At 51.3% G+C, this 25812-nt stretch overlaps 6 protein-coding genes across 6 annotated transcripts; 5 read left to right on the forward strand and 1 right to left on the reverse strand.

Annotated features, from left to right (window-relative positions):
- Positions 1 to 407: 407 nt before the first annotated feature.
- Positions 408 to 2185, forward strand: TRIVIDRAFT_215566 (uncharacterized protein; the record flags this gene model as incomplete). Its single annotated transcript, XM_014103057.1, has 3 exons — positions 408 to 578; positions 769 to 1778; positions 1862 to 2185. 3 exons carry the CDS (start codon positions 576 to 578, stop codon positions 1929 to 1931), a joined length of 1083 nt encoding a protein of 360 aa, XP_013958532.1.
- Positions 2186 to 3053: 868 nt separating this feature from the next.
- Positions 3054 to 6753, reverse strand: TRIVIDRAFT_122868 (uncharacterized protein; the record flags this gene model as incomplete). The annotated part of the gene is made up of 9 exons (XM_014103058.1): positions 3054 to 3151; positions 3326 to 3587; positions 3657 to 4009; positions 4064 to 4206; positions 4276 to 4306; positions 4369 to 4529; positions 4596 to 5815; positions 5983 to 6198; positions 6343 to 6753. Coding segments are annotated over 9 exons (2895 nt in total), but the record flags the coding sequence as incomplete, so codon positions are not given.
- A 4372-nt stretch (positions 6754 to 11125) lies between these two features.
- Positions 11126 to 12631, forward strand: TRIVIDRAFT_189679 (uncharacterized protein; the record flags this gene model as incomplete). The annotated part of the gene is made up of 2 exons (XM_014103059.1): positions 11126 to 11162; positions 11832 to 12631. 2 exons carry the CDS (start codon positions 11126 to 11128, stop codon positions 12629 to 12631), a joined length of 837 nt encoding a protein of 278 aa, XP_013958534.1.
- A 3403-nt stretch (positions 12632 to 16034) lies between these two features.
- On the forward strand, positions 16035 to 17410 carry TRIVIDRAFT_215567 (uncharacterized protein; the record flags this gene model as incomplete). The annotated part of the gene is made up of 1 exon (XM_014103060.1): positions 16035 to 17410. One exon carries the CDS (start codon positions 16255 to 16257, stop codon positions 17185 to 17187), a length of 933 nt encoding a protein of 310 aa, XP_013958535.1.
- Positions 17411 to 18022: 612 nt separating this feature from the next.
- Positions 18023 to 20950, forward strand: TRIVIDRAFT_31438 (uncharacterized protein; the record flags this gene model as incomplete). Its single annotated transcript, XM_014103061.1, has 4 exons — positions 18023 to 18156; positions 18260 to 20504; positions 20571 to 20717; positions 20786 to 20950. The coding sequence occupies 4 exons, from the start codon at positions 18023 to 18025 to the stop codon at positions 20948 to 20950; spliced, it is 2691 nt and encodes an 896-aa protein (XP_013958536.1).
- Positions 20951 to 22320: 1370 nt separating this feature from the next.
- Positions 22321 to 25490, forward strand: TRIVIDRAFT_78989 (uncharacterized protein; the record flags this gene model as incomplete). The annotated part of the gene is made up of 2 exons (XM_014103062.1): positions 22321 to 25216; positions 25308 to 25490. The coding sequence occupies 2 exons, from the start codon at positions 22685 to 22687 to the stop codon at positions 25488 to 25490; spliced, it is 2715 nt and encodes a 904-aa protein (XP_013958537.1).
- Between the last annotated feature and the right edge of the window lie 322 nt (positions 25491 to 25812).

Below are 25812 nucleotides of genomic sequence, written 5' to 3' on the forward strand. Positions count from 1 at the left end.
AGGCTTCTTTTTCTTTGAGCATGGCCGATATATTATTACATACCTTAGCTAGTCGTAATGGTAGAACGGCTACGTGTATGTTATGCCGGCCACAGGCTGCGGAATTCATTTTGCTTCTCTTGGTAAACGCCGAAGACGCTCGTTGCCAATAGTTGGCGCATGTGATATTGATGCTGTACCTTAGCAGCATGTCAGGTAGGTACCTGTATACAAGCCAGTACGTACCAAAAATAAAATAAAATAAAACAGTCGAAAATACAGGAATATTCCAGCGCCCCCTCGGCACAAGCGCTTTGCCACTTTGGGCGCCCCTCCCAAAATCTATGACAGCCTAAACCAGAACAAACCAACCGGCGCCGCGGGGTCCTTTTTTGCTTCTCTCGCCAGAACTCCCTTTTCCGCCCATCATCGTTTTTTTCTCCCATTTCCTCGCCGTCTGGATTTAGAAGAAAAAGTATCCCTTTGTTTCTTTCTTTTTCTCGTTTCTTCACGTTTTTCGCGCCTCTCTTCTTGTCTCCTGCGCCGAAAGCTCACGCAGCTCTCGCGCCACAGAAAAGAACAATCAAGCCGCAGCCATGGTACGAAATCCAGCGATTCTCATCAGCCCCCCCTCCTCCTCCCCTCCATTCTCATAACACCCCGCTTGAAGCCCAGATTCCGGTCCGGAGCGAGCAGAGAAATCATGCGGAAAACAAGAAAAAAAAAGAAATCGCGCCGTTGTGATGATTCAGGACAAACTCGGCTGACCGTCGTAAAAAAATAAAACAGGCCGCTCAACAGACTCCCAAGCAGCGCCTCGCGCTCGCCATCTGCGACTTCCTGACCACGTCAACGACGGACGGCACCCTTACCGCCGAGGACAAGGACTCCATCGACGTGGCCATCAACTGCATCGCCGAGTCCTTCAAGGTCGACCCCAGCGACGATGCCGCCGTAAAAGCCGCCATTGGCCCCCAGAAGCTGCTCGACGTCTTCGCCGTCTACGAGAAGCTCCAGGCCAAGGACAAGGCCGCCTCAGCCCCGGCCGCCGCCGCCGCCGCATCCTCCTCAACCCCCGCCTCCTCCTCCTCCTCCGTCCCTGAACCCTCCGAAGCCCAGAAGAAGGAGGCCGAGTCGCTCAAGTCAAAGGGCAACGCCGCTATGGCCCAGAAGGACTACGCCGGCGCCATCGACCTCTACACCCAGGCCCTCGGCCTGCACCCCTCCAACGCCGTCTTCCTGTCCAACCGCGCCGCAGCCCACTCCGCCGCAAAGGACCACGCCTCCGCCCGCATCGACGCCGAAGCCGCCGTCGCCATCGACCCCTCGTACACAAAGGCCTGGTCCCGCCTGGGCCTCGCCCGCTTCGCCCTGGGTGACCCCAAGGGCGCCATGGACGCCTACCGCCAGGGCATCGAATACGAGGGCAACGGCGGCTCCGACGCCATGAAGAAGGGCTTCGAGACGGCCAAGCGCCGCGTTGAGGAGCTCGAGTCCGACCAGGCCCAGGACAACCTCTCCCGCGCCGGCCCCGGCGCCGGAGCCGGCGGCATGCCCGACCTCAGCAACCTCGCCTCCATGTTCGGCGGCGGCGGCGGTGGCGGCGGCATGCCCGACCTGGGCTCCATCATGAGCAACCCCATGTTCGCCAACATGGCCCAGAGCCTGATGAGCAACCCCGACCTGATGAACAACCTGATGAGCAACCCTCGCCTGCGCGACATGGCCAACCAGTTCAGCAGCGGAGGTGGCATGCCCGACCTCGGCTCTCTAATGTCCGACCCTAGCATTGCCGAGATGTAAGTATTTTCTTCTTTTTTCTCTCCATTCATTCATTCTTCAGAAATAAAAAAAAAGGTGCTAATGGTGAAAAACCTTACAGGGCACGGAATATGATGGGTGGCGCTGGAGGCGCTGGAGGCGCTCCTGGCTCTGGTGGTGCAGGACGGTAAAGCGACTCTTGTTTTATATTGAGTACGACATCCCAAGAGAAGGACGAGTAGTCGCGACGAGGGTTGGCTGCGTGGTATCATGGTTATGGGCTCTAAAAAAGAGAGAAACAAGAAAAAGAGAGACAAAGGGGCCTACGTCTTCATTTAGATATGACTGAGCAACAGGCGCAATGACCGAAGCGTGGTTAATGATTGTAAATAGAGACAGCTGTAAACGAAGCACTCGATTTCCATTATGATTATGCTCGCCCTTGATTCTATCTATACCGGCACCAGACAAAGTGCCCCCTGTGTCAACCGCTAGTATATACATATATAAAACTGGTAATGTCGTCTCCTTGACGCTCCCCCCTTCGTTAACTTTTGTCTCCAAGTATGAGGCTTCACTGAGCCATCCCATGTTCCATTTTATTCATACAAGACGTCCCCCTAAAACATATACGTCGTAAAAACTTGTCTAGGCATGCTAAACGAGTATGCATATGATAATGTCTATACAAACCAAAATGATATTGCGTCGGAAAGCGCCTACGCAGCCCTAGGCATCTTTTGCTTTCGCCCCCTATTTTCTATTCTTGGCTGCTGGGTGCCTCAGGGCCTCGAGAAACGCGGCCTCGGCGTCCACGAAGAGATCCGGTTCGTACGCGTCGGACGCTTCGACCACCTCGGCTGGAAGTGGTCATAATTGTCTGATTTTCGCCCGTCTTTGGGGGTGGTTGATTTTCGGGTTTGGCAGTGGTGATTGCCGGAGCTCTGGCCGTTTCTTTCACGTCTTTTCTGACCACCAGGCTCCTCTCCAGTGTTTCCTCGGAGTTGCCTTTGGGCGTTGGGGTTGGATATGTGCCGCATTTGCCGTCACTAGAGTTCCGTGGAGGAATCGGCAGTTGCCTCACAGCAGGCGAGCCTCTGTTGCCAGGCTTCGGAATCATGGACGGTGCCGGGCTGCTGCTTTGGGCCATTGGGATAGACACACGACGCTGCTCCTATCAAATGAGTTAATGAGTTAGTCACGTTCACACTTCCACCACTGAAATTGTCGGTTATACATACGACAGTGTCGTCTGGTTCCTTTGCAGATGGCTCGCTGCATTTTACAGACCCTGATTCAGGGGACTTGTGAACGGGCTCGCTCTTTGACTGGACGCGACGAGAGTAGCGCGGTCGCATGAAAACCACATTGCTAATCTTGGGAGGGATATCTGTGGCCTCTGTGATGGAATCTGTGGAGCTACTTGCCAGTGACTGCAATGCAGGCTGCCTAGAAAGCTCGATGCTCCTCGGTTTGGATTTTCCGCCGACTGGGAGTGGCTCGACGCCTGGGCCTTGGGTGGCAACCACTGTGGGCATAATTCCCGATGCGCGGAGTTCTGATACGGCAAAACTGCTCTCTGAACTGCCTTTTGCCTCGAATCGGCGGCTTGACTCAGTCGAAAGGCTCTTGGGTGTACTGCTCATCCCACGTTCGTCCATAATTGACACCTCATCGGACCACCGGAGTTTGCTGGGGTGGCCGGTGACTGCCCAAGTCCCAGTCTTGCCAATGGCTGAAGATGTAGTCGGTTGAGCTTCAGATGCCGGTTTGGGTCCAGAGTTCGTTGCTGTTGCCGCCATTGACCGAGGTGTAAACTCAGGGGCCACAGGATTCAATCGGGACCCCTAACAGGATCCGTCAGTATTCTCTGAAGCGCTCGAGTTTGTTTCAAAATCTATCATGTCAGAATCTACCTCCTTCTGACACCTCTTTCCTGTTGCTAATTTGCCATCGCTTTCTTGTGTCGCGTTGGCCTGACCGTTTTCGTCTTGTGGCTTGTCCGTCTCAGTGGTGGTTCTCTCGGAGCAAGAATCGTTGGCAAGAGTGTTTGCATCATCGAGCACTTTGGCTGCGTCGTTGCTATCCTGAGGTTTCACGAATGTTTGCTTTGACCACAGATCCGCATATCGACCGGCCTTGGCAATGAGCTCATTATGAGTACCTTGCTCGATGATCTTACCGTGTTCTACAACTACGATACGATCTGCGTTCATAACGGTAGAAAGTCGATGACTGGGCGCACAACAATTCATTAGTAAATACAAGGCTTGGTGAGCACAAGAAGGAACCTACGCCACGATGAATGTTGTGCGGCCTTGACAGAGGTTCTTGAGCGAGGCCTGAATCTGCTGCTCAGTATCGGTATCAACAGAGCTTGTAGCCTCGTCTAAAAGAACAATGTCAGGTTGCTTCAAGATCGCCCGGGCAATCGCTACACGTTGAAGCTCTCCACCAGAAATTTTACTGCCATGGTCAGCTTAAAAACTCCAATAAAGAGAGAGAAGAACGGCAAGTGAGATGTCTGATACTTACACTCCGCGCTCACCAACCCGCGTTTCATAGCCTGGTCACACACAAGGTTAGCAGGGACGACACGACAGCGAGGTTCATTGCAGTATTACATACCGTTTGTGAAACTCAAAATCTTATCATGGATACTAGCAGCTTTGCACGCTTCAAACACTTCGTCGTCGCTTGCGGTGATTCTACTGTAGCGTACGTTGTTCACAACGGTGTCATCGAAAAGAATTGGAGCTTGAGGGACGATGCCAATGCGATCACGGAGGCTAGAGATTATGAGTTAGCGTTGTTGTAGGAGCGATGAGGCCAATGCCCTAGGATCAATAACTTACCTATAGAGGTCAACATCGCGAATGTCTTGGCCATCTATTCGGATGCTGCCCGATGTGACATCGTAGAACCTGTGAAGAAGTTTGAGCAGTGTCGATTTGCCCGCTCCAGTTGTCCCCACAAAGGCAACTGTCGTTCCCGCCGGAACGTGTAGGCTGATTTCGTTGATAATGTTCTTCTGCTTATCATAGCTAAAGCAAATGTCATCGAAATCAACCTCCCCCCGGACAAACTTGAGAGGTCGTGCGCCCTTTTTATTCTCAATCGAAGGCTTCGTCTTCATAACAGCCAAGAGACGTTCCGCGTCAATGAAGTCATCGCTCATGCTCTTACCAAGGGAGGCGAAAAACTGCAGTGGCGCAGTGAGTTGAGTCCAATACATGAGAAGCATTGCAAACTGTCCCGCTGATGCTTGCCCACTGTGAATACGGTAGACGGCGAGAAATGCACTTGCCATGAGGCCTGTAATGAGAACGATGGTTTGAAACGCAATTGACACATGCCAACTCATGAGATATTGCTGCTCATTAAGCCATCGAGTCGTCACTGCATTAGCGTGTCTGTTGTCCTCATAGCCGATCTGGTTAAAGGCGCTGACGGTCGGCCATGCAGTCAATCCAGAGGTACGAATGTAATGCTCTTGGTACCAAGCATTTGTGCGTTTGCGGCTAGACGATTTGGAGTCAGCTACGAGGCGGGTGGCAAGTGTTATAAATACGATCCCGGTAGCCACTGTTATCAAGCCTTCGTATGGGCCGAATGTGATGGAGAGGTAGACGACGGCAACACACATGTCGACCAGCATAGGGACTGCCTGAAGCAGTACGCTTTCAATTGCGCTCGAGATAGCGCTGCCGCCTTGGATAGCCACTAGCATGTCTGATGAGCTTTTGGAGTCATGGAAATCAGCAGATAGGTTCATGACATGTGAATAAGAAGCCCGAGACAAGGCATCCCGTGAGTAGTATTTGACAGGTATCCACAACCACTGGCGGATAAGCTCGATACCAGACTCTGAAGCCACCAGTCGGAGAAGCGCGAATGTGATGACGGCTGTCCATGGATTGCCGGATTTCTCACCACTGAGTGTGTCCATGATTATGCCCGTTTGCCGGGGAATAAGCAGATGCAGCGCGTTCGAAACCAGCAGGCAGACCATGACGGCCGCTGCTCGCAGCTGTAGGCTGGGGTTTCCCATAGGCCAAATGTGCGGGAACAGAATCTAGAAGAAAATCAAAGAGTCAGCTAAAACAAACTCAATCGTTATTTAGTGGTCTAGAGCACCACAGGGAGAGGAGCCCTGTGGCGAGTAACCCATGGCCGTTGGGTGAACATTGGAAAAGATGTAGTGGTGGTAGGCCTGAATCGTCAAGATCTAGGATTGCATACCTTGAAGCCTTTGGCATATTCAAACCAGTTCCCGTTTTCTTCGAGTCTCTTGGCCATTTCCTCTCGAGCTTCTCTTTCTCTTCTTTCCCAGTTGAACTCCTCAGTGTTGTCAGAAGCGGTTTCGCTTTGCGCTGTCGACCCGTAGCTGGAGCCGTTGGCGGGCTTCCCAGCGGTTGCTTGAGCCTCATTATCAGGAGACAGAAGTGGTTGTGTTTCCTCATCCAGCCCGGAAGGTTTGGTTTTTGTCAATAGACCAAGGCAAGTCCAAGCCACCAGAACGAGGAGTGAAGCAAGCCTCAGGCAGAGGAACGTGCTATGAAGCATGTCATAGGGGGTTAGTACAGCTTGCCTTTGGCTGACGGCCGTCAAGATGGCAATGGCAAGCTCAAAGGGTAGCGCGATGAACCATGATCCACGGAATGGATACCATACGACATTGTCCGACTCAATGAGTTGAGTGCACAGAATGCCGAAGACGAGTGTGCACGACAAGTAGTTGATGACCTGGTGTTCAAGGGGAGCAGTCCTTTCGATTATCGACTGCGTGCCGAGTATGATGAGTTGGGCCCCGTACGTCGAAAGAAAGAATCCAAGTATATAGACGACGGCCCGTCGGCCGGGACGATCCGGCTGCGCATTTTGGGTCTTTTTCAGAGCCTGTAGAGTGCAAGTGGCCAGGAGGGACGAGGCCAGGAAGTAGATGAAGACAACAGCCGGATACAAGTACTTGAGAGTCACCAGGACTGCGCCCTCGCTGGCAGCAACAGCCATGTTGGCCAACAGCCAGATGCCGAAACCCTTGACGGATGGAAATGGCCTAGCGCTGTCGCAGATGCAGATCGTGGGTGGGACGTAGATCAGGGCCAAAGTCGAGATTGAAGAACCGAGTTTGGGATAACCAGGCGTGGGAAAGACAGGGATCTAGTGTCTTCCAGCTGCCGTTGATATGGCCGTGGCAGGACGCAGGAGCTTGGTCTGGCGAGAAAGGGAGAGAAAGGCTTGCCGCACAACGAAGCTCCGGCGAGAAGGCCTACCTGCAGTAGCGTGCCAGTATGAGGCGGACTAGAGCGCGGGAAGACAAGAGCTGAGATTTCGAACGACAAGATGCAGCGACAGATGGATGTGGTTTTGGTTTTGGTTTTGGCGTGCGCCGTTGCAGGGTGCAAAACAACGGGATTGATGGGCAAGAGGATGAAGAAGGAAGCAGAAACAGAAAACGAGGCTCGACAGCCGCAGAAGCAGCGTTGCTTTATTCGCAGCTGAAAACGAGGGAAAACGAGGGCTGAGGCAGGAATCCGGCAGTCCGTCAGAATCAGTCAGGTGTGAGGCCAGGCACTCTTGCTAGAGCGATGCAGCAGCACAATTGGCGATGCAGGAAGCGATACCCGGAAAGCAATGCGATGCGAAAACAACCATGGAGAGACCGGGCAGGAAAAGATGGATGGATCCCGATGCTGATTCTTATAGCTGGACCTGCCTCTTTCATACGCAGCCCTGGCGCCTGAACAGAACAGGTGAACATCCAGGTTCTCTGCTGTGTTCCTCTGTTGTTTTTTGTTCGCGGCTCGAGCTTTTTTTTTTTCTTTTGTCCGTCAAGGTTTACCTCTTGCCCCTGTCCGCCGCACGACACGGCAACCGGACCCGGCGCGGAGAAATGAAGCTGCTGCTCTGCTCTGCTCGAAGCTCGGAGCTGCCTGTGGTTTGTTTTTGTACGAGCACTCCATGTACCTGTACCTGGCGAGGTTCAATGGAGGCGCATACAGGTAGCTCGGGCAATACGACGCCACGTCCGGCACCCCTGCCATGGCATCTCATGCGGCGGGTATGGAGTACATGTACTTGGACCCAGCACCTTATGCATGCCTCGCCCGGGGTCTATTCCAGGTACCGTGCTGTATCTACCCACCAAGGTGCCTCTTGGGTAATGCCGGGTCCTAATCTTACCGACCTACCTTAGTACCTACCTACCTGGGTAGTACCAATTGAAGGTGTTCAGGGCTTCCTTTGTACGGTAGGCGCTCGTATACGATTCATTGCTTTGCACCACCAAGAGGACGTAGTTTGATTGATGCCTGCTGCATGCTTATGGCAATTGACTTTGTTGCTGCTTTGTCATTCAAGTTAAATTCGTACCACGGTGTAATACTGGGCTGATGGATGGCGTTTTTCTTTTTGTTTTTGCAGAAGCCCCTGTCGTCAGTCATTACGGAATGCATCGAGTCCCTGGCCTGGACACGTGCAGATCACGTTGAGACTCTTGTCTCCTCAGGCACCGAGCTGTCATGGTACTTTGAGGCTTCTGCCGCTTCTACACTCAACGGCATTCATTCACGCTATTGAACAACCTTCATCCCCTTGCTAAGACAAGCACAGCCAAGGAAATAGCTCAACTGACAGCCGTGTGCCATCGTGAACAGCCATCGAAACTCTAAACAGCTGCGGCCGCCATCACCATAGAGCCTACTCCTCTAGCTCAGGTTAGGCCGGCCTTAGCACCAGGCGATGGTCCATGAGACCACCCAGCGGTCAGTGAGGAGCTCCCAAAGGCTAACGGAGACCCTTGTCCAGGTGAACGATATCGTCCTTTTAAGCAGATGGCGAAACAAGGTGGTCCTGGAGACATGGGACTCGTACACTGGCATGATGAGATGCTGGGAGGGATGCCCATCAGAATGACGATGACGGCCACGAAGCAATGTCGTGCAGCCACCGTTACGGCCCGAAACCCTTTTGCCGTGGCCCTGCCCATCATCCTCACAGCAGCCAGACTGCAACAGCTGACGGATTACGCTTCGCCGGCATAAACACGGACGACTACGGGCCAAGAGAGGATAGCCAGAGCTGACCCATCCACTCGGAGCCGACCAAACGCTGTCGGATGTGACATCAAGATCTCTGCTCCATACTTGGTCGGCTCGCCTGCATATGCATGGCCTCTCCAGTCGTGTCTGATAGGCGGCAGCAGAGCGGCAGGTGCACATGTAAGATGATGTCTGCATCCTCATCCAGCAAGGGAAAACACCCAAGTCAATGTGTTGATGCCACGTGAAGGGACAAGGCTTGGGCTATTGGCAAGCCCGCCTCGGCCCACCACTTATCACTCTGCTGCTGAGCCTTCCACTGCGAGCCACGTCTAACGGTCTAGTAGGCAATGCTGATTGTTTTGGCTCTCCATTCCCGCGAATTATGGCCATGTGGAGTGGGAGGGGCGCCATGGCCCCATCTGCCAACACCACCGAGGAGAGTCGAGCTGTGGATTGCATGTTCTCCTGAGACGACGACCAATTTCTGGTCAAGGTCTACACCAACTTACACATTGAAAATGCCAATGCAAGTACCGCTGCCAAGGGACGGGGCAAAAAAGGCTACAGTATTCCCACTATATCGTCGATGCCCAAGCTACGAGTACTGCCGGCAAAGCGGCCACTAGCTGCAATGCTTTTCTACGGTACGAGTTTCTTGGATATTAACGAGCCACCAATTCTCTCCTATTCGACAAGAGTTTCACACACCAGTTCTAGGTACTTCTACATGGGCTGTTAGTGCCTCACATTCGGACTCACCGGCTGGTCTGCGGGCGGCCACGACAATTTCCGCGTCAATTCAGTCCTTCTTATTAGTGGTGACGGGTCTGACAACTCACCCAACTCCGGGTGCATGAATAAAGAGGTTCTGGGCAGCGTGCCTCTAACACACCATGCATGCTTGAACCTCCCCCCAAAGTAAGGCAGCAATGCTCGATGCTCCGTCAATCGACAGCGACGGTGACGGAGAGGCAACTTGTGCGGCTACGCGGCGAATGACCCGAGTGGCTGGCTGGCAATGTGTTTCCACGATTTGGTGGGTTCCAGCCCCCAGCTGCCACCTCGGGAAAGGGACCACGATTGCGTTGATACTGCATTACCCGCCGTTTATTTTGTTTCTTCTTTACTTTTACAGGCAAATATGGAAACATGGACCCTTGTCTCTGCATATTCGGGCTGATGCAAGCTGCTTTCATCCAAGACGATCCTCCATTGTCAGCAGGATGCAAAACTACCATGGGAAATGCAAACTGTCCTAACCAAACTAGCCACGCCGTGCAGCTGCCGACGCACGACGACGTATTAGTATAGTAAAGATTGGCATTAGCCATCTTCCCTGCTCTCGTGAACCGAATAGTCGAGGCTACCTGCTTTACATGATTCATACAGCGCAACGCCAACCCTTGCATTTCGAGTGCGAACATAGACCAGACTCCAGAGACGCTGAATCATCACCCCATTCATCAATGGGTAATATGAGTAATACTCACCGCTGAATGATTCGGTCCCGGAGGATCAAGGTGGGTAGGACACAGATATCGCCGCATTTGACACCCACTCTCCATCATGGTAGCGCCGCCTGTATTCATTGAACACGCCCCATGTGACGGCTTCGGCAGCACTAAGAGGCATGGTATAGTATAGCCATTGTCCCCGAGACCGAAAACTCGTCCAGTCGCACTACAGCCGCCACGTCGGTGCTACAGTACCAGTGCTTTGATGTATAGTGATTTAATTTCCACCTCTTCATTGGCGCCGAGCCTCTCGAGGGAATCGAGGGAGCCACTTTGATGAATTGCCGGGGGCCAGCAATGCAGTTGACCCCCTTGCAGGCCAACATCCTTGAATAGTCTCCATCTCCACCAGAAAGCAGATCTGGTCTCATTTCAGCTGATCCGGATTTGCAAAATGCCAGCTGCCGTTGGCGAAAGACTTGGGTCTGTTTTCAACGAGGAGATTGACGCCTTTTAGTGACGGATTTTACGTGATGATGGTCGCCACGAGGGGTTCTTAAGATGAACGTTTCTATTAAAATACTGTGAAGTAAACAGTTGAATCTTACAATGGGTCATACATGGCAATATTTCGCGTGACAAGAGGGGTCACGCCGACATGATGAGAACGGAAAAGAATCCGAGCTTATGAAGTAAAAAATATCCATGCATCAAATACCTGGTGCCTGGTGAGCTTCAAGGATTTGGAATACTGGGAACTGACCACATTCCCATCATTAGGAGGACACACCAATGATGTAACTAAGATGGGGCCGCGTTTCAGGCTTAAATAGACGTTCGTCTACCACCATCAGTCCTTCATATCGCATACGGCAACTTTGAGCCATGGTTCATGTCAGTTGTCGCTCACTGGCGTACTGCAGTGAGTGGATTGTGCTTGAAGGACGATCCAAGAGTCCACTTGGTTTCAGTACATAATATGCTCACATGCAATCTGCGCAAGTTCGGTACTAACCATGACCAAAAGCTACAAGGTATAATATCGCATCGTATAGCAATATTTTCATCCTAATATATGTTTTGATGGTAGTATTTGCTAGGTTATGTGGCATACCTCTGGCGAGAACGACGCCAAGTCCGGGCTTGTGCAGACTTAATCTAACACCATTCTCAACACCCAACTATTACATGCAGATGGCAGAAAGTTACTTGAACGAGGGCCAACGAATAATATCGACTGTTTTAAAATCCAGTCAAGATGGTAAGAGACGAGTACTCGTATGCGGTACTTGAGAAAGTGGAGTCTCTCCAACCGGGACGACAGTCCAAGACCAACAGAATCGAACTAAACCCAACAAACATTGAAGGATGCGCGTCTCCCAGCACATTCTCCCAACAATCAAATTCCCATTGGACCATTAACTAACACGCGGTGTCATTTCTTCTACCGTGTTTTACTGTTGGAATGAAGAGTATCGAACCTATGACAACTTACATCACTTCAACGTTGGCTTTTCAATGTCCCCCTCAACAGAATTCTGGCCTTTCGAGACAATAGGACAGGATATTTACTACGCCTCTCGATGTCCAGATCCAATAAGCACAAACAACAGCCCGCGACTCATTATTATATGCACTTGGCTGGGCGGTGCAACGCCGCATCGTATCAGGAAATATCTAGACGGATACTCGTCTTTGTATCCTAGCTCATCAATCTTGCTAATCACCGCACGGTTCCTCGAAATAGCTGCTCTCCCATTTAGCGTATTGCATGCACGTCTAGCCCCAGCTCGAAATGCCGTGATAAAACATATCGAGACAGAGACAGAACAGCCTTCGATTCTGTGGCACATCTTCTCGCATGGGGGATGCAACACTGCTATACAGATGGCTCTTAGCTTACACCACCAGCGTAGCGATATAGATCTTTCCAAGCATATCGGACTGTTGGTCTTGGATTGTTGTCCGGGAGACGCTTCATTCGAGAATGCGTACAGGGCCGCAGCTTATTCTCTGCCAAGTGCCTTTCCCGCTCGCGTTGTGGGCCAAACCCTGCTTTATCCAACCGTGGCGATAATCAATGGCCTTCAAAGCGCGGGTCTGATGAGATCGGTGAAGCACTTGCGGGCTCATCTAAACGACACAGCTGTACTGGGAACCGCAAGGAGGCTTTACCTGTATTCCAAAGCAGACCAAGTAGTGAGATGGGAGGACGTGGAGGCTCACATTGAGAACGCAAGGACGCAACGAAGCCTCCGTGCGCAAGGAGTTGCATTTCACGGCAGTCCTCATTGTGCCCTGGTACGGGATCATAGTCATGAGTACTGGCAAACGATTGCCTCACACTGGGATGCTCCAGAAGCTGGGAAGTCTCCGGGGCCCAAGCTTTGAGTGATGGATGAGTGGATTGCGGGTATCATAAAACTATTCCAACTGAGATTATGCGGCTTGCCGGCTCTAGTTGTTGGATATCGGTGATTGCGAGATATCAAGTACCGGTTGAGCATGGGATATCAACCAACGTCGCTGCACCACTCCACGAGCAGTACGGTGAATGACTCACTGCTGCTATGGGGCTTAAAAATACATGCTTGTACTTGTACTTTGTGCAAATGGGAGATTGGAATGTGTACTTGTACTGACAAACCTTGGAGTATCACATATCGCCAAGAGACATCCATTGGAAGAAGTGGCTGTTTTAGAGAACACCAATTCATTTCTGTGGCAATTGTCTGACTTTGTTACATATCTAAATATAAAACTTAATCTGGGTCTATGAAACTGACTGCATGCCGACCAGCCGACCAACCCCAAATCTAATGTGCATGGTGAGCTCTGAGCTTGTTGCAACGCGACAAATGCTAAAGATGACAAAGAGTTTATGGAGTTGCTCTACCGGCATGACTCAAGATTTCTAGCCGGAGCTCTGGAACTGTCTCTTTGAGTCTTGTGCGTGACGCATTGTCCTGTGGAAGTTACGGAGACCTTTCACACGCGAGACGACTGTTCTGCGACTGTTACTTTTGTTAGGCCACTCATGCCTTTGAGCAGAAATGTTTGTTCCAATTGATGTTTTTGGTTCATATCATACTATTTTGTCAAGAAGTTCAACAGGAGGCTGAGCCTGGCAAAGGCGCACATGACAGTCTATATTTACGTGGGACGGCTTGGGCAGTGCATGACGAATTTGCAAAGGCTCTGGGTCATCTGCCGGCAATTGATGAAGCTTCTCAATCAATGCCACAACATTCGGAGGCGCGTTCTAAATACTGTTTCCGAGATTGCTTCGAAGTCGGTCGTTGAATATAGTACCGCCAATAGCAACTCCCAAAGCTTGACCCATCGAATGAAAGAAGAGGATCAAGGTTGCCGCAATTCCAGCCCCATGTTGAGGCACAGAGGCCTGAATGGAAAGATTGGTGGAGGGAGATAAAAAACCAAGGCCCAATTCAGAAGCTACACATGCGTCGTAGCCGCACCGCTTCTATTGTTTCCATAGATAACGTGTCATGTCTTGGTACATGCGTTTTCAGCCATTTAAAAATAGCTATGGCTGTAGACATCCTGGGACATAATCAGGGAAAATTGCCTAGTCCACGAGTGTTGCTTTGAACTCTTTTTCAACTTGCCGAGGCTCGACAGCACAGACCGGTATCTGGACACGTTTTGGAAAGGGACTTCGGCACATTGAAACAGCCTTTGTTCCAAGCCTCGATTATGTCGTCTTCGAGAATGACCTTAGCCATCTTTGAAGAGTACCAGTTGCAAAGATTGGGGAGTGGGGAGTTTGTGATTGGGCAGCCGCATCATAATAGCATTGGAGCTGCTTGAAATTGGAGTCTTTTTTGTAGATGAGCAGGGCAGGGTGGGATGATATTCACATACTGATCCATAAAAGCATATTTATTAGATGGGAGGACGGAGTATCCAATTGAATTGGCGGAATTTTTTTGGGTTGAATTTAACTGTCGAGATACTGGTTGGTCGGATATTAGCAAGCAGAGCTTAGAAATCGTATTAGAGTGTCTTATATGAGTTTAAAAATCTGTAATCCCATTACAATTTTTATTCTTAGGGCTATATTTTTCATAGAACCAGGTCTCGCATCGTACTGACAAAATAAAAGCTTCGATCAAAGGGTCACAGTTCTTAAATATCATATCAATAAATCATAAAATATATGGACTGTACAATTCTGAGCTACCATTCCTATTGGATTTAACAGTAAAGTCAAATATAATGCAGTCCCTGTTGTTACTTGAGGATTAAACAATATCAGTCCCTATCAATCGAGGAGTGTGATATTAATACCAGTGCATTATCGTCGAAAGCCAGCATAGTCATTCATGATTATGAGCCCTACACTACGTCAGATGACAGAGAGACAAATCTATTTAATCCCAATGACAAATATACAGCTAGAGTACTTTTTGGCTAAAGGGGGGTTTGACTAAAGATCAAGCTGTTCAGCGTCTTGCTAACTTGATAGCAATATTTGTAAGGATTGTTCAAGTACTATAGCAATAACGCCGGTTTGAAAGTGGCATGATGTCGAATTACACGGGAAATAGATCATCCGTATTAAAAAGCATTGGAAAATGATGAACGTTTACTGGAGCCATGTCTCTCTCGGAGGTAGGGCGGTAGTGTCGGCAAGAGGTCCAAGTTAACCCCCACAGACGTCAGATGCCCTAGTCTACGGTAGGGTCGAGATACACCATACAGGTTTTCGGATTTTGATAATTTGAAAACAGCCCCGTGTCTCAAAGCGGCGAGGTAAGCCGACTGTTGCCATATCTGGATCTATTCGGGGGCTGTTGACTTTGAGCAGAAAGGAGGCACAGGAGAAAGTTGTTCACTGGCTCTATTCTTGAATAAGATTTCAAATCGTATGATGGATGAAAATTTTATTCTCATCAGGGATAAGACATGGGCTAAGTTTGCCTGTGCAACCTCAGCAGGCATACGGAGTACTCCGTCCCAGCATCTGAGCTTCGAGACATTTCAAGGCGACACCGGCGGCAAAATGTGGATCTTGCAGTCAGCCGACCAGCGGTCCACGGTCTTCATGTCCGATTTTAGAGCAAAGGAGAAGAAGGTCTCGAACTCTGAGCGGCCGGGAACGTTGCCTGTGGGAGCCTGCCTTGTTCCGATGCAGGCAGGTATGATGGAATCCAGGTCCAGTGAGGAGGAGAGCGTGCGGATACTACATGATGACATGAGAATGGAGCTCTTTCATCACGGTGAATTACTGGGCATGGAAAAGATGGGGGTTCGGGCTTTTGATTGGCGAGGTTCGGTCGGATAAAACACGAAGTTAACAAGCGATGCTAGATTCAAGGGCAGATCTGAGATGAACTGCTAGCTTGAGCACCAGTAAAAGTTTCCCCTCTGGTTTCCCCTCTGGCACGATCAGCGTCAATGTGTTCATCTGCCTGAACGAGCAATGGCGCCCGCCATCTAAGATTTAGATTCGCTCGCATTTGGGACGAGATCTGGGGATCTCCTATTTTGGAAATTTACGGCGGCGCTAGCCTCCCATCTGACGCCAAAGATGGAAATGCCGCCGCCGAAAAGTTCCACCAGGGTCCAGGTTCGTGTCTAACAATTGACCCATCGTGCAACCTACGAGCAGCACATGGCGATGTTTTTTTGAGGGGGTGGAGGATCTCGTTAAATGACGTAAAAAGGCAATTCGGTAAAATAGGCAAAGTCGACCATGGGACGTGGAGGGATACTTAAGGCCTGCGATGTCCTGGCTCGCAGAACTGGCTTTCTTCATCCAGGAGACGACTGTTGAGAGAGACATACAGCAGAGCGTCAGGAATATCACAATTATCATCAGTGCAATATTAGGTTTATATAACAGTCTTTCTTGAAACACTGCATTTATTTTTTCTTCTCGATTGACTTGTCCATTTGACGACACTTTCTCACTATATTGACGGTCGATTTTTGTGCCCGTCAACTACATCACCACATCACACTACTACGCACACATATTTTCTCTCGCCATGGCACCAACCGCTATCGCTGATCTCGGCGAGACCATCGCCTATTCTACTGGCCAGAAGCTGGAGGATGTCTCCGACGCCATCGACGACGTAAACTGCATCAAGTACGATTCCGAGTCCAAGTTTGACGCCAACAAAGACAAGGCCAATTTCCGCCAGTACGAGGACGCCTGCGACCGGGTCAAGAACTTTTACAAGGAGCAGCACGAGAAGCAGACGGTCGCTTACAATCTCGCTGCTCGCAACCGCTTCCACAGCGCTTCGCGGGTGCGCCCGGAGATGACCATCTGGGAGGCCATGGAGAAGCTCAACACTCTCATTGACGAATCTGACCCGGACACGTCGCTGTCTCAGATTGAGCACTTGCTTCAGTCCGCCGAGGCGATTCGGCGTGATGGCAAGCCGCGATGGATGCAGGTCACAGGTCTGATCCATGACCTCGGCAAGCTGATGCTCTTCTTCGACGAGCTCGGCACTCAGGGCCAGTGGGATGTGGTTGGCGATACATTCCCCGTTGGATGTGCCTTTGACAAGCGCATCATCCTGCCTGATACCTTTGTCAACAACCCCGACTCAAAGGATCCCATCTACTCGACCAAGTATGGCATCTACTCTCCAGGCTGTGGTCTTGACAACATCATGCTCAGCTGGGGCCACGATGAGTATCTCTACCACGTCGTCCGCGACCAATCCACTCTGCCGGATGAGGCGCTCGCCATGATCCGCTACCACTCGTTCTACCCCTGGCACCGCGAGGGAGCCTACAGGGAGTTTATGTGTGAGAAGGACTGGGCTATGATGAAGGCTGTGCAGGCCTTTAACCCGTACGACTTGTACAGCAAGAGTGATGATGTTCCTAGCGTGGAGGAGCTTAAGCCCTACTATATGGAGCTGATTGATGAGTTTTTCCCTCAAAAGGTTGTCAAGTGGTAAAAGGAAGGGAAAGGAAACTGGGGATCTATTGATTGAAGCGGGCGTTTTTAAGGGTTCTTATTTTCAGCGTTTTTTTTTTTTTTTTTTTGTTGTATGATGTTAGATAAGAGAATAGGGGATTGGATAGAGATGGCACAGCATGGATGAATAAACATGCGACTTGGCTCATAACACTTGCGGATGTACTTATGTGAAATTAATGACATAACGTACTTGTTCTCCCATTTTTTTTTTATTTTTTTTTTTATTTTTTTTTTTTAATTATGATTGTTCTTCCGAACCCAAGCTTTGTCGTATTGGTGAGTCTGCGAGTGCTTTGGGTAAGCATACAGTAAACGTTACTGGGGACAAATACCTTATCAGGAGACAGGCAGGTTTCAAGTTGCTGTTAAAGCGCATCGGCATGAAATAGTGAGATGCGAAATTCTGATGGTATCTAGAAGATAAGTACATGTTTAAACAGAGATGTAGTTCAATGCTCATTGTCATTGTTGAAATCCCCTCGTCTTACTTAGGATGAAGATAAGGTAGGTAGGTAGAGAGAACTCACTGAAATCACGTGGCCGCCCACCTTGGGTACGAGACCCAGTGAAAGTACCTGCTAGCTCCTCTGGCAGCTCCAGTTTCCAATATCCATAATAACCAAAGCTGTCGTCACTGGCAGCCAAGCCACTTCGCGCTGGCCTTTTGCCTTGTCTCGCCGCCTCGAGGCTAATCATACATCACCAACCCGGCGCAATCGCCCTCGCCCAGCCCGTCAATGCGTAACTGAGGGCTCGTTTCTGGTCTCACCGTCCCTGCAAGCTACCCCGCCGCCTGCTAGAAACCCGCGACAATGGCCACGCCCGCCCCCCCGGAGGATCAGGCTCGGCTGCTGGAGGATGCCCTGGTTGCAGTGCGCCAGCAGACGTCGCTCATGCGGAAATGCCTCGACACGCCGGGAAAACTCATGGATGCCCTGAAATGCTGGTAGGTGCCGCTGCGACGTTGAAGGAGGCGGGAACAAGACTGTGTTTGTGAGAGTGAGAGAGAGAGGGGCTGACGCATTCATTTTCGCCTCCTGGCTTTATAGCTCGACACTCGTCTCCGAGCTCCGCACGAGCAGCCTTGGTCCCAAGCAGTACTACGAGCTCTACATGGCCATTTTCGACGCCCTGCGCTTCCTGGCGGTCCATCTTCGAGAAAACCACCCTGTTAACCACCTGGCCGATCTCTACGAATTGGTTCAATATGCCGGAAACATCATCCCAAGGCTGTATCTCATGGTCACGGTGGGCACGGCCTACATGTCCATACCTGATGCGCCCGTCAAGGAGCTGATGAAGGATATGATGGACATGAGCCGCGGTGTCCAGCACCCAATCAGGGGGCTGTTTCTCCGTTACTACATGTCTGGCCAGGCCCGGGATTTCCTCCCTACTGGCAGCGGCGATGGCCCCGAAGGCAACCTCAGCGACTCGATCAATTTCATCCTGACCAACTTTGTGGAGATGAACAAGTTGTGGGTTCGCCTACAGCATCAAGGGCACTCGCGAGAGAGAGAACAGAGGATTCGTGAAAGAAAAGAGCTCCAGCTGCTGGTGGGAAGCAACATTGTGCGCCTAAGCCAGCTGGTTGATCTTGAAACGTACAAGACAGGCATTCTTGCACCTCTGCTAGAGCAAGTTGTGCAATGCCGAGACGTTCTAGCCCAGGAGTATCTCCTTGAAGTCATCACCCAGGTGTTCCCCGACGAGTTCCACCTCCACACTCTGGATCAATTCCTTGGCGCCGTATCAAGGCTAAACCCCCACGTCAACGTCAAGGCCATTGTCAGTGGTCTCATGGACCGTCTTTCGGAGTATGCCGAACGCGAAGGCGCGAACGAGAGGGGCCCTGATCAAGAGAAAGCCGAAGCCGAAGCCCTCGCCAATCTGCTTGAGAAAGTGAAGCTCCAGAAAGAGGCCGAGCCGCCCGTTGCTCAACCAGCAGCCGCCTCCGAACAGCCTCCGGCAGAGGATGCCGGCGACAACAAGGTCAGCACCGAAGCTGAACAACAGCAACCAGAAGAGGGCGAGGCATCGGCACCGCCTACAGCTAGCGAGGCAGATGCTACCGCCGTGGCAGATGAGCCGGCCCCCTCAGTTGCTGAAACAGAGACAACGGCCGTCAATGGACAGGAAGGGACTGGCGACGCTAAAGATGTACCACTCTATGAAGTCTTTTTCACACAGGTCAAAAACCTTGTTGAAGCCCAGCACCTCCCGATTCAAGACACTATTGCGCTGCTGGTATCCCTCTGTAACCTCGCGCTGAACAACTATCCCGACCGACTGGACTACGTCGATCAGATCTTGGCATACGCCACCACGAAGACCAAGGAGAATATCAACAATGCTGATCTCCACTCCGCTCAAGCTCAGCAGAGCCTCCTCGCGCTGCTGCAGGCACCCCTCAACCGCTACGTATCCATATTTACCGCCCTTTCTCTTCCGACATACGTGCCTCTCTTCCAAGCTCAATCATACCCAACCCGCCGTGCCGTTGCTGGCGGCATCATCCGCAACCTCCTGAAAGACCAAATCAAGATTTCCAAGACGGACCAATTAGAGCATGTCCTCGATGTTCTGTCAGTGCTCATCAAGGAGGGAACGCAGGCGCCGCAAGGATACCCAGGAGCCACGCAGCGCCGAGCCGTAGAGACAGACGAGACCTTGGAGGAGCAAGGGTGGCTAGCAAGAATGGTGCATCTGCTTCAGGCTGAGGACAACGACACGCAGTTCAAGCTGCTGCAGCTGACGCGAAAAGCATTCGCGGAGGGCAACGACCGCATCCGAACAACCACGCCGCCACTAATCACTGCATGCCTAAAGCTGGCCAGGAAGTTCAAATCTAGAGAGCATTTCGATGACAACTGGGAGTCGCAGATCAACGCCCTGTACAAGTTTATCCACTCTGCAATTAGTACGCTGTACACTCGCGTAAACGGCGCGGGGGTGGCTGAGCTGGCCTTGCGTCTGTTTTGCTCGGCAGGGCAGACGGCAGACCTGACCGGGTTTGAGGAGGTGGCATATGAGTTTTATGCGCAGGCCTTTACTGCGTATGAGGAGTCCATCTCGGATTCTAAAGCCCAGTTCCAGGCCGTTTGTGTCATTGCAAGCTCGCTTCATCAGACTCGCAGCTTTGGCAAGGAGAATTACGACACGCTCATCACCAAGTGCGCCCAGCACGGCAGCAAGCTTTTGCGGAAACCGGATCAATGCCGAGCAGTTTACCTGGCGAGTCACTTGTGGTGGGCGACACCTGTCGCTATCAATGGCGAAACAGAAGAGACTGAGGTAAGATATCCAAATAAAAGGAGGAAAGAAGTAATGCAGCTTCCGCTGACAATCTCTAATCAACAGCTCTATCGTGATGGCAAACGAGTACTCGAGTGCTTGCAGCGGGCTCTTCGTGTGGCCGATTCATGCATGGAAACGGCGACTTCAATCGAATTGTTTGTTGAGATTTTGGACCGCTATGTCTACTATTTTGACCAACAGAACGAATCGGTATGTTTCTGTCATCAAGAGATATTTGTTGAATAGCTTACTGACATTTCCCTTTTTTCTTCAATCAGGTAACTACCAAATACCTCAACGGGCTCATTGAGCTGATTCACTCAAATCTGGCGGGTAACCAGCAGGACTCGGCTTCGATAGAGTCCAGCAAAAAGCACTTTCACCAGACACTGGAGAATATCAAGTCTAGGCAGTATGAAGGGGTCGTGCTGTATCCAAGCTAGGAGAATGGACACTTTGTCGTTCGGCCAGGGGGGTTGAAAGTCGAATTCTGCGGTACAACAAAGAAACTATATTAAGAATAAGCTCTTGGGAAGGGGGTTTAGTAAAGGTGAGATGGAATGAGAGCATTTAGATGTATAATTCACCACTAAGACGCAGCCGGAGCAAACAAGGACATGGCATGACTTGATGTATTTTTATTCTTATATATAGCTTTGGTCGCAAGAGGCACGTTGATTGTTGAAAAGCTGGGTGTTGAGCGAGGGTTTATACATGTCTTGTACTGACTGACTGACTGATATGAGCTGTATCTGCTTCGCAACATCGAGTATTACCTGTAATCTCGCAAGTATCCTCTCAGTACTAAGTGAGTGGTATGTACCTATTTTCGCAGCGCACGAATACGATGTGGAGCTGAAAGATGGGCTTCGTGTCGCCTTATTTACCCCGATCAAGCCCGACATGCCGTATTTCCTTTTATTGCTGCTAGGGTACTAGTTTGGGTGGCTAGTCTGGCTGTGCTATTGACAGATCATTGGCAGATTTGGCATGGATGCTGATCAGCGCGAACGAAGGACGGCAAGCTGGCGTTTCCAAGGGTCCAGTCAGCTGGAACATGGACAGTATCAAAAGGGTGTGTTGGCAAGGGACTTGTAGAGTTATTTTTTATTTTATTCTAATTTTTATTCTAAGTTTTTATTTTATATCATTCCTACCTCTTTAATAGAAATTGATTCTTCCATATTGTTTCAATGTTTTGAAATCGCTGCGAACGGAAAACAAACCAGCTCAATTCGGCGCATCTCTCAACATGAGGAAAAAAGTTACATGCAAAAGTCCGCTGGGCTGGTGGCGTTATAATAAGACTTAGCCAAATGAGGTGCAGCTGCCAAGCGCGGATTTTAATGTAACCCGTCACGTTTCGAAGGGCCTAGGAGGCGATTTCAATTTATAGGGGCGGAGTCGGCAACTTTGTCTTGGCTAGGCTGGGCTGGGGGGGCAATTCATTCCAGGGAGGGAGAATGCCAATGGCAGTGTATTTTGTCTACGATGTAAAATACCGAATGTGGCCTGCAGGATGAGCAATAATAAATATTGGACAGCTGTAATATTGCTGTACTGTAGCTTCTATATTCCTGCTATTGCTGCTGCTGCTGCTGTGCTTTCGTATTGATGTATTATTCATCAAGCATCAATCATCAAACCAAAATTACTCCGCATTAGGCTCTCGCTGGCGATATCGATCCAAAGTGGGCGGTGCACAGAAGCCCAAGTGCTGGCGGCCCCCCCGGCTTTCTCTGTAGCATCGTCATCCCTTATCTTTTCGACGGCCTCGTAAGCCTCTTTGTTCTTCCATCTCCAGCGAACTCGACCGGCTGCGTAACGCTCATCAGCCCTTTCTTGGATATGTGGCGCTCGTAATCGGCCTCGAACCTCTTCTTGTTCCTCTTCTTCGTACTGACTTTGCATTCCTCTTCTAAACTTTGGTTCCTCGTCTTGCTTTTTCCCTCTCTCATTTCTCGACGCTCGTTTGATTAGCCCGCCTTGGCTTGTTTCTAGACGGAAAAAAAGACACCCCTTCGATCTGAATGGCCGCCTCGACATCGCGTGCTCTTCCATACCAGTTCGCCCGCCGACGAGTTCCCGTATAGACGACCCTCTGCGGATGATTGCGCGACCGTGCTTGTACACTACACTTTTTTGCTTTTGCTTTTCTTTTCTAAACACAGCCCACCATGCCTTCGGAAAAGGTGCCGTTTTACGACCCGGTGCCGCCGACCTACGATGAGGCATTGGCCGGCAGCAGTCGTGCCTGGGCACCACCCACAAGAGACCCCGTTGACGAGCGCAACGCGACCGAGACCGAATCGCGATCACTGCTGCCTCGAGCCGGCGACAGCTCACAGGGCTCCAGACGGCCTGATGGCTACCGGGCGCCGACGGTGGAAACCGATGATGAGGACAGCCTGTGGGACAGCGACAGCGATGCCGACGAGACGAACCAGGTGCGCCGGGAGATGGAGGAGCTGGAGATTGAGGAGCCCGGCCGCACGGGAGGCACACTATGGGGGAAGAGGATAGGCTTCAACCTGTCGCTGCCGACGTGGAAATGGTCGTGGCGCCCAAGATTGCCGCGGATACGCATCCAGCTGCCGTCGCGGCCGTCGGCGCCAGCGGACAATTCGACCGCAGAGGAGGCTGTTGACCGGGAGGATCCCGACAACATGAGGTCGTGGCTGCAGGACTTTGCCTTCCCCAAGGTCAATAGCATGATGGTGATTGTCACGGTTGCGCGACTGCTGGCGCTTGGCATTGTCATCGGCTTCATGTACTTTCTCTTTGCGAGCGGCATGCTGACCGGCCTGACTAACGGCATGAACAATGGAGGCATGCGCTTCGACCCGGAGGATCTTCGAGTCCACTTGCAGAAGAGCGTCGATCCCAGGAGAATGCGCGCCGCGGTCAAGATCTTTTCGAGCTACGCACACATTGCCGGCACCGAGGGCGACTATGCGACAGCGCTAGACGTCGAGGCCATGTTCAACAAGGCAGGAATGGACGTTGTGGAGATGGACGACTATTACGTCTACCTCAACTACCCGCGCGAAAACGGCCGGACCGTGCAGATTCTGGATGAGACTGGAGACAGTGCGATTTGGACTGCCGCTCTCGAGGAGGTTGAGCGCGGCGGCGAGTCGGCTGGAAAGCAGACTTTGGCGTTCCATGGACACTCCAAGTCTGGCGATGTCCGAGGGCCCTTGATCTACGCCAACTATGGAGCAAGAGAAGACTATCAGAAGATTAAGGACATGGGCATCAATACTACTGGGGCAATCGCTCTTGTTAAATACTACGGCACGCAGACAGACCGCGCTCTCAAAGTCAAGGGAGCTGAGCTGGCAGGCTTTGCGGGATGCATCATCTACAGCGACCCTGCCGACGATGGCTTCCTCAAAGGTGACGTCGCCCCTAACGGGCGGTTTATGCCGGAGGACGGTGTTCAGAGAGGCTCCGTCAGTCTGATGAGCTGGGTTGTCGGCGATGTCCTGACACCGGGATGGGAAAGCAAAAAGGAAGTGCCCCGCATGAAGGTCAGCGAAAGTCAGGGACTGGTCAAAATCCCTAGTCTCCCCCTTGCTTGGAGAGATGCGCAAGTCTTGCTACAGAATCTCAAGGGCTTTGGACAAAAGGTGCCGGATGCTTGGAAAGGAGGCGTGCCCGAGGTGGGCGAGTGGTGGACCGGAAACGAGTCTTCGCCTGTTGTTCGTCTGCAGAACGAGCAGGATGAGAATGAGAAGCAGCCCATCTGGAACGTGTACGGCAAGATTATAGGCATGGAGCAGTCGGCCAAAAGCATCATCCTCGGCAACCACCGAGATGCGTGGGCATTTGGTGCGACCGACCCGCACACCGGCACGGCCATCATGATTGAGTTGGCACGCATCTTTGGAGACCTGGTCGACCGCGGCTGGAGGCCTCTCCGCTCCATTGAGTTTATGTCCTGGGATGCCGAGGAGTACAACCTCATTGGATCTACCGAGTTTGTGGAGAAGAACGTGGATGCCCTGCGCGAGAATGCATTTGCCTACATCAACCTGGATACTGTAGTATCTGGGCAGAACTTCCGCGCCGCCGGTTCGCCTCCCCTCCGAAAGAGCCTGTTCCACGCCATGGAGCGAGTCGTCGATCCAAACTTCAACACTACCCTCAAGGAACTCTGGGATCGCCGCAATAATAAGCTGGAGGGCTTGGGTGCGGGCAGCGATTACGTCGCTTTCCAGGATATCGCCGGGACAAGCTCGCTGGATCTCGAGTTTGCCGGCGAGGCGTTCCCGTACCACTCCAGCTACGACAACTTTGACCTGATGGAGCAGGTCATCGACCCCGGCTTTACGTATCACGGCATACTGGCCCAAGTCGTCGGCCTCATCATCCTCGACCTGGCAGACCGGCCCATTATGCCCTTTGACATGGTCAACTACGGCCGCAGCCTCGAGACCTGGGTCGGCGATTTGGAGTCGTGGGCAAACAAGGAGGCGGAGAAGAAGAACCACAAGGGGGTTCTCAAATTCGAGGGCCTCAAGGACGCGGCTGCGACGGTCTCTATGCAGGCACAGCAGTTTTCGAAGTGGGAGATGGAGTGGGACCGGTTGGTCATTCGAAGCGGTGGCTGGGAGACGCAGGAGCTGGGCACGGCGCGAATTGCGTATAACGACAAGATGGCCGCGTTTGAGACGGCTTTGTTGGATTTGGAGCTTGGCGGTGGTGTAAGTCTCCTTTTTTCACCTCCCCTCACTAATGATGAGCTTCTCAGGGGAAGCGATTGTTGCTGATACTGATCTTTTCTTTTCTTGCTAGATTCCCAACCGTACACAATTCAAGCACGTCGTTTTCGGTCCACAGCTGTGGTCAGGCTACGACGAAGCTTTCTTCCCTGCCGTCCGCGATCTCGTCGATGCAGAGGCTTGGGATGACGCCAACAAGTACATTGCCAAGACGGCGGCGATAATGAAGCAAGCGGCAGCGATTTTGGAGATATAGCGAAACGATTTCCTCCTTCTTCTTTTGCCTCTTTTTTTTTTTCGAATCGTGATTTTTCAGACGCCAGGCGATGTGCAGCACCGTCAGGCACCGTATCGAAACCCAACGTCAACGCATCCTTTTTCATCTCTCTCTCTCTTATACATATATATATATATCCGAACTTCTCGCCATACATAATCCAATTTTCTTTTATTAACGACGACAGAACCCAAGAGGAGTCAATGGGGGGATAAGATGTGTTTTGGGAGACGATGGATGGCTTTTTTTTTCTGGAGGGCATGCTGCTTTGTTTTTCAAACACCCTTTCTTTGTTTCCTCC

The sequence above is a fragment of the Trichoderma virens genome (assembly GCF_000170995.1).
Source record: "Trichoderma virens Gv29-8 chromosome Unknown TRIVIscaffold_4, whole genome shotgun sequence".
Taxonomy (NCBI): domain Eukaryota; kingdom Fungi; phylum Ascomycota; class Sordariomycetes; order Hypocreales; family Hypocreaceae; genus Trichoderma; species Trichoderma virens.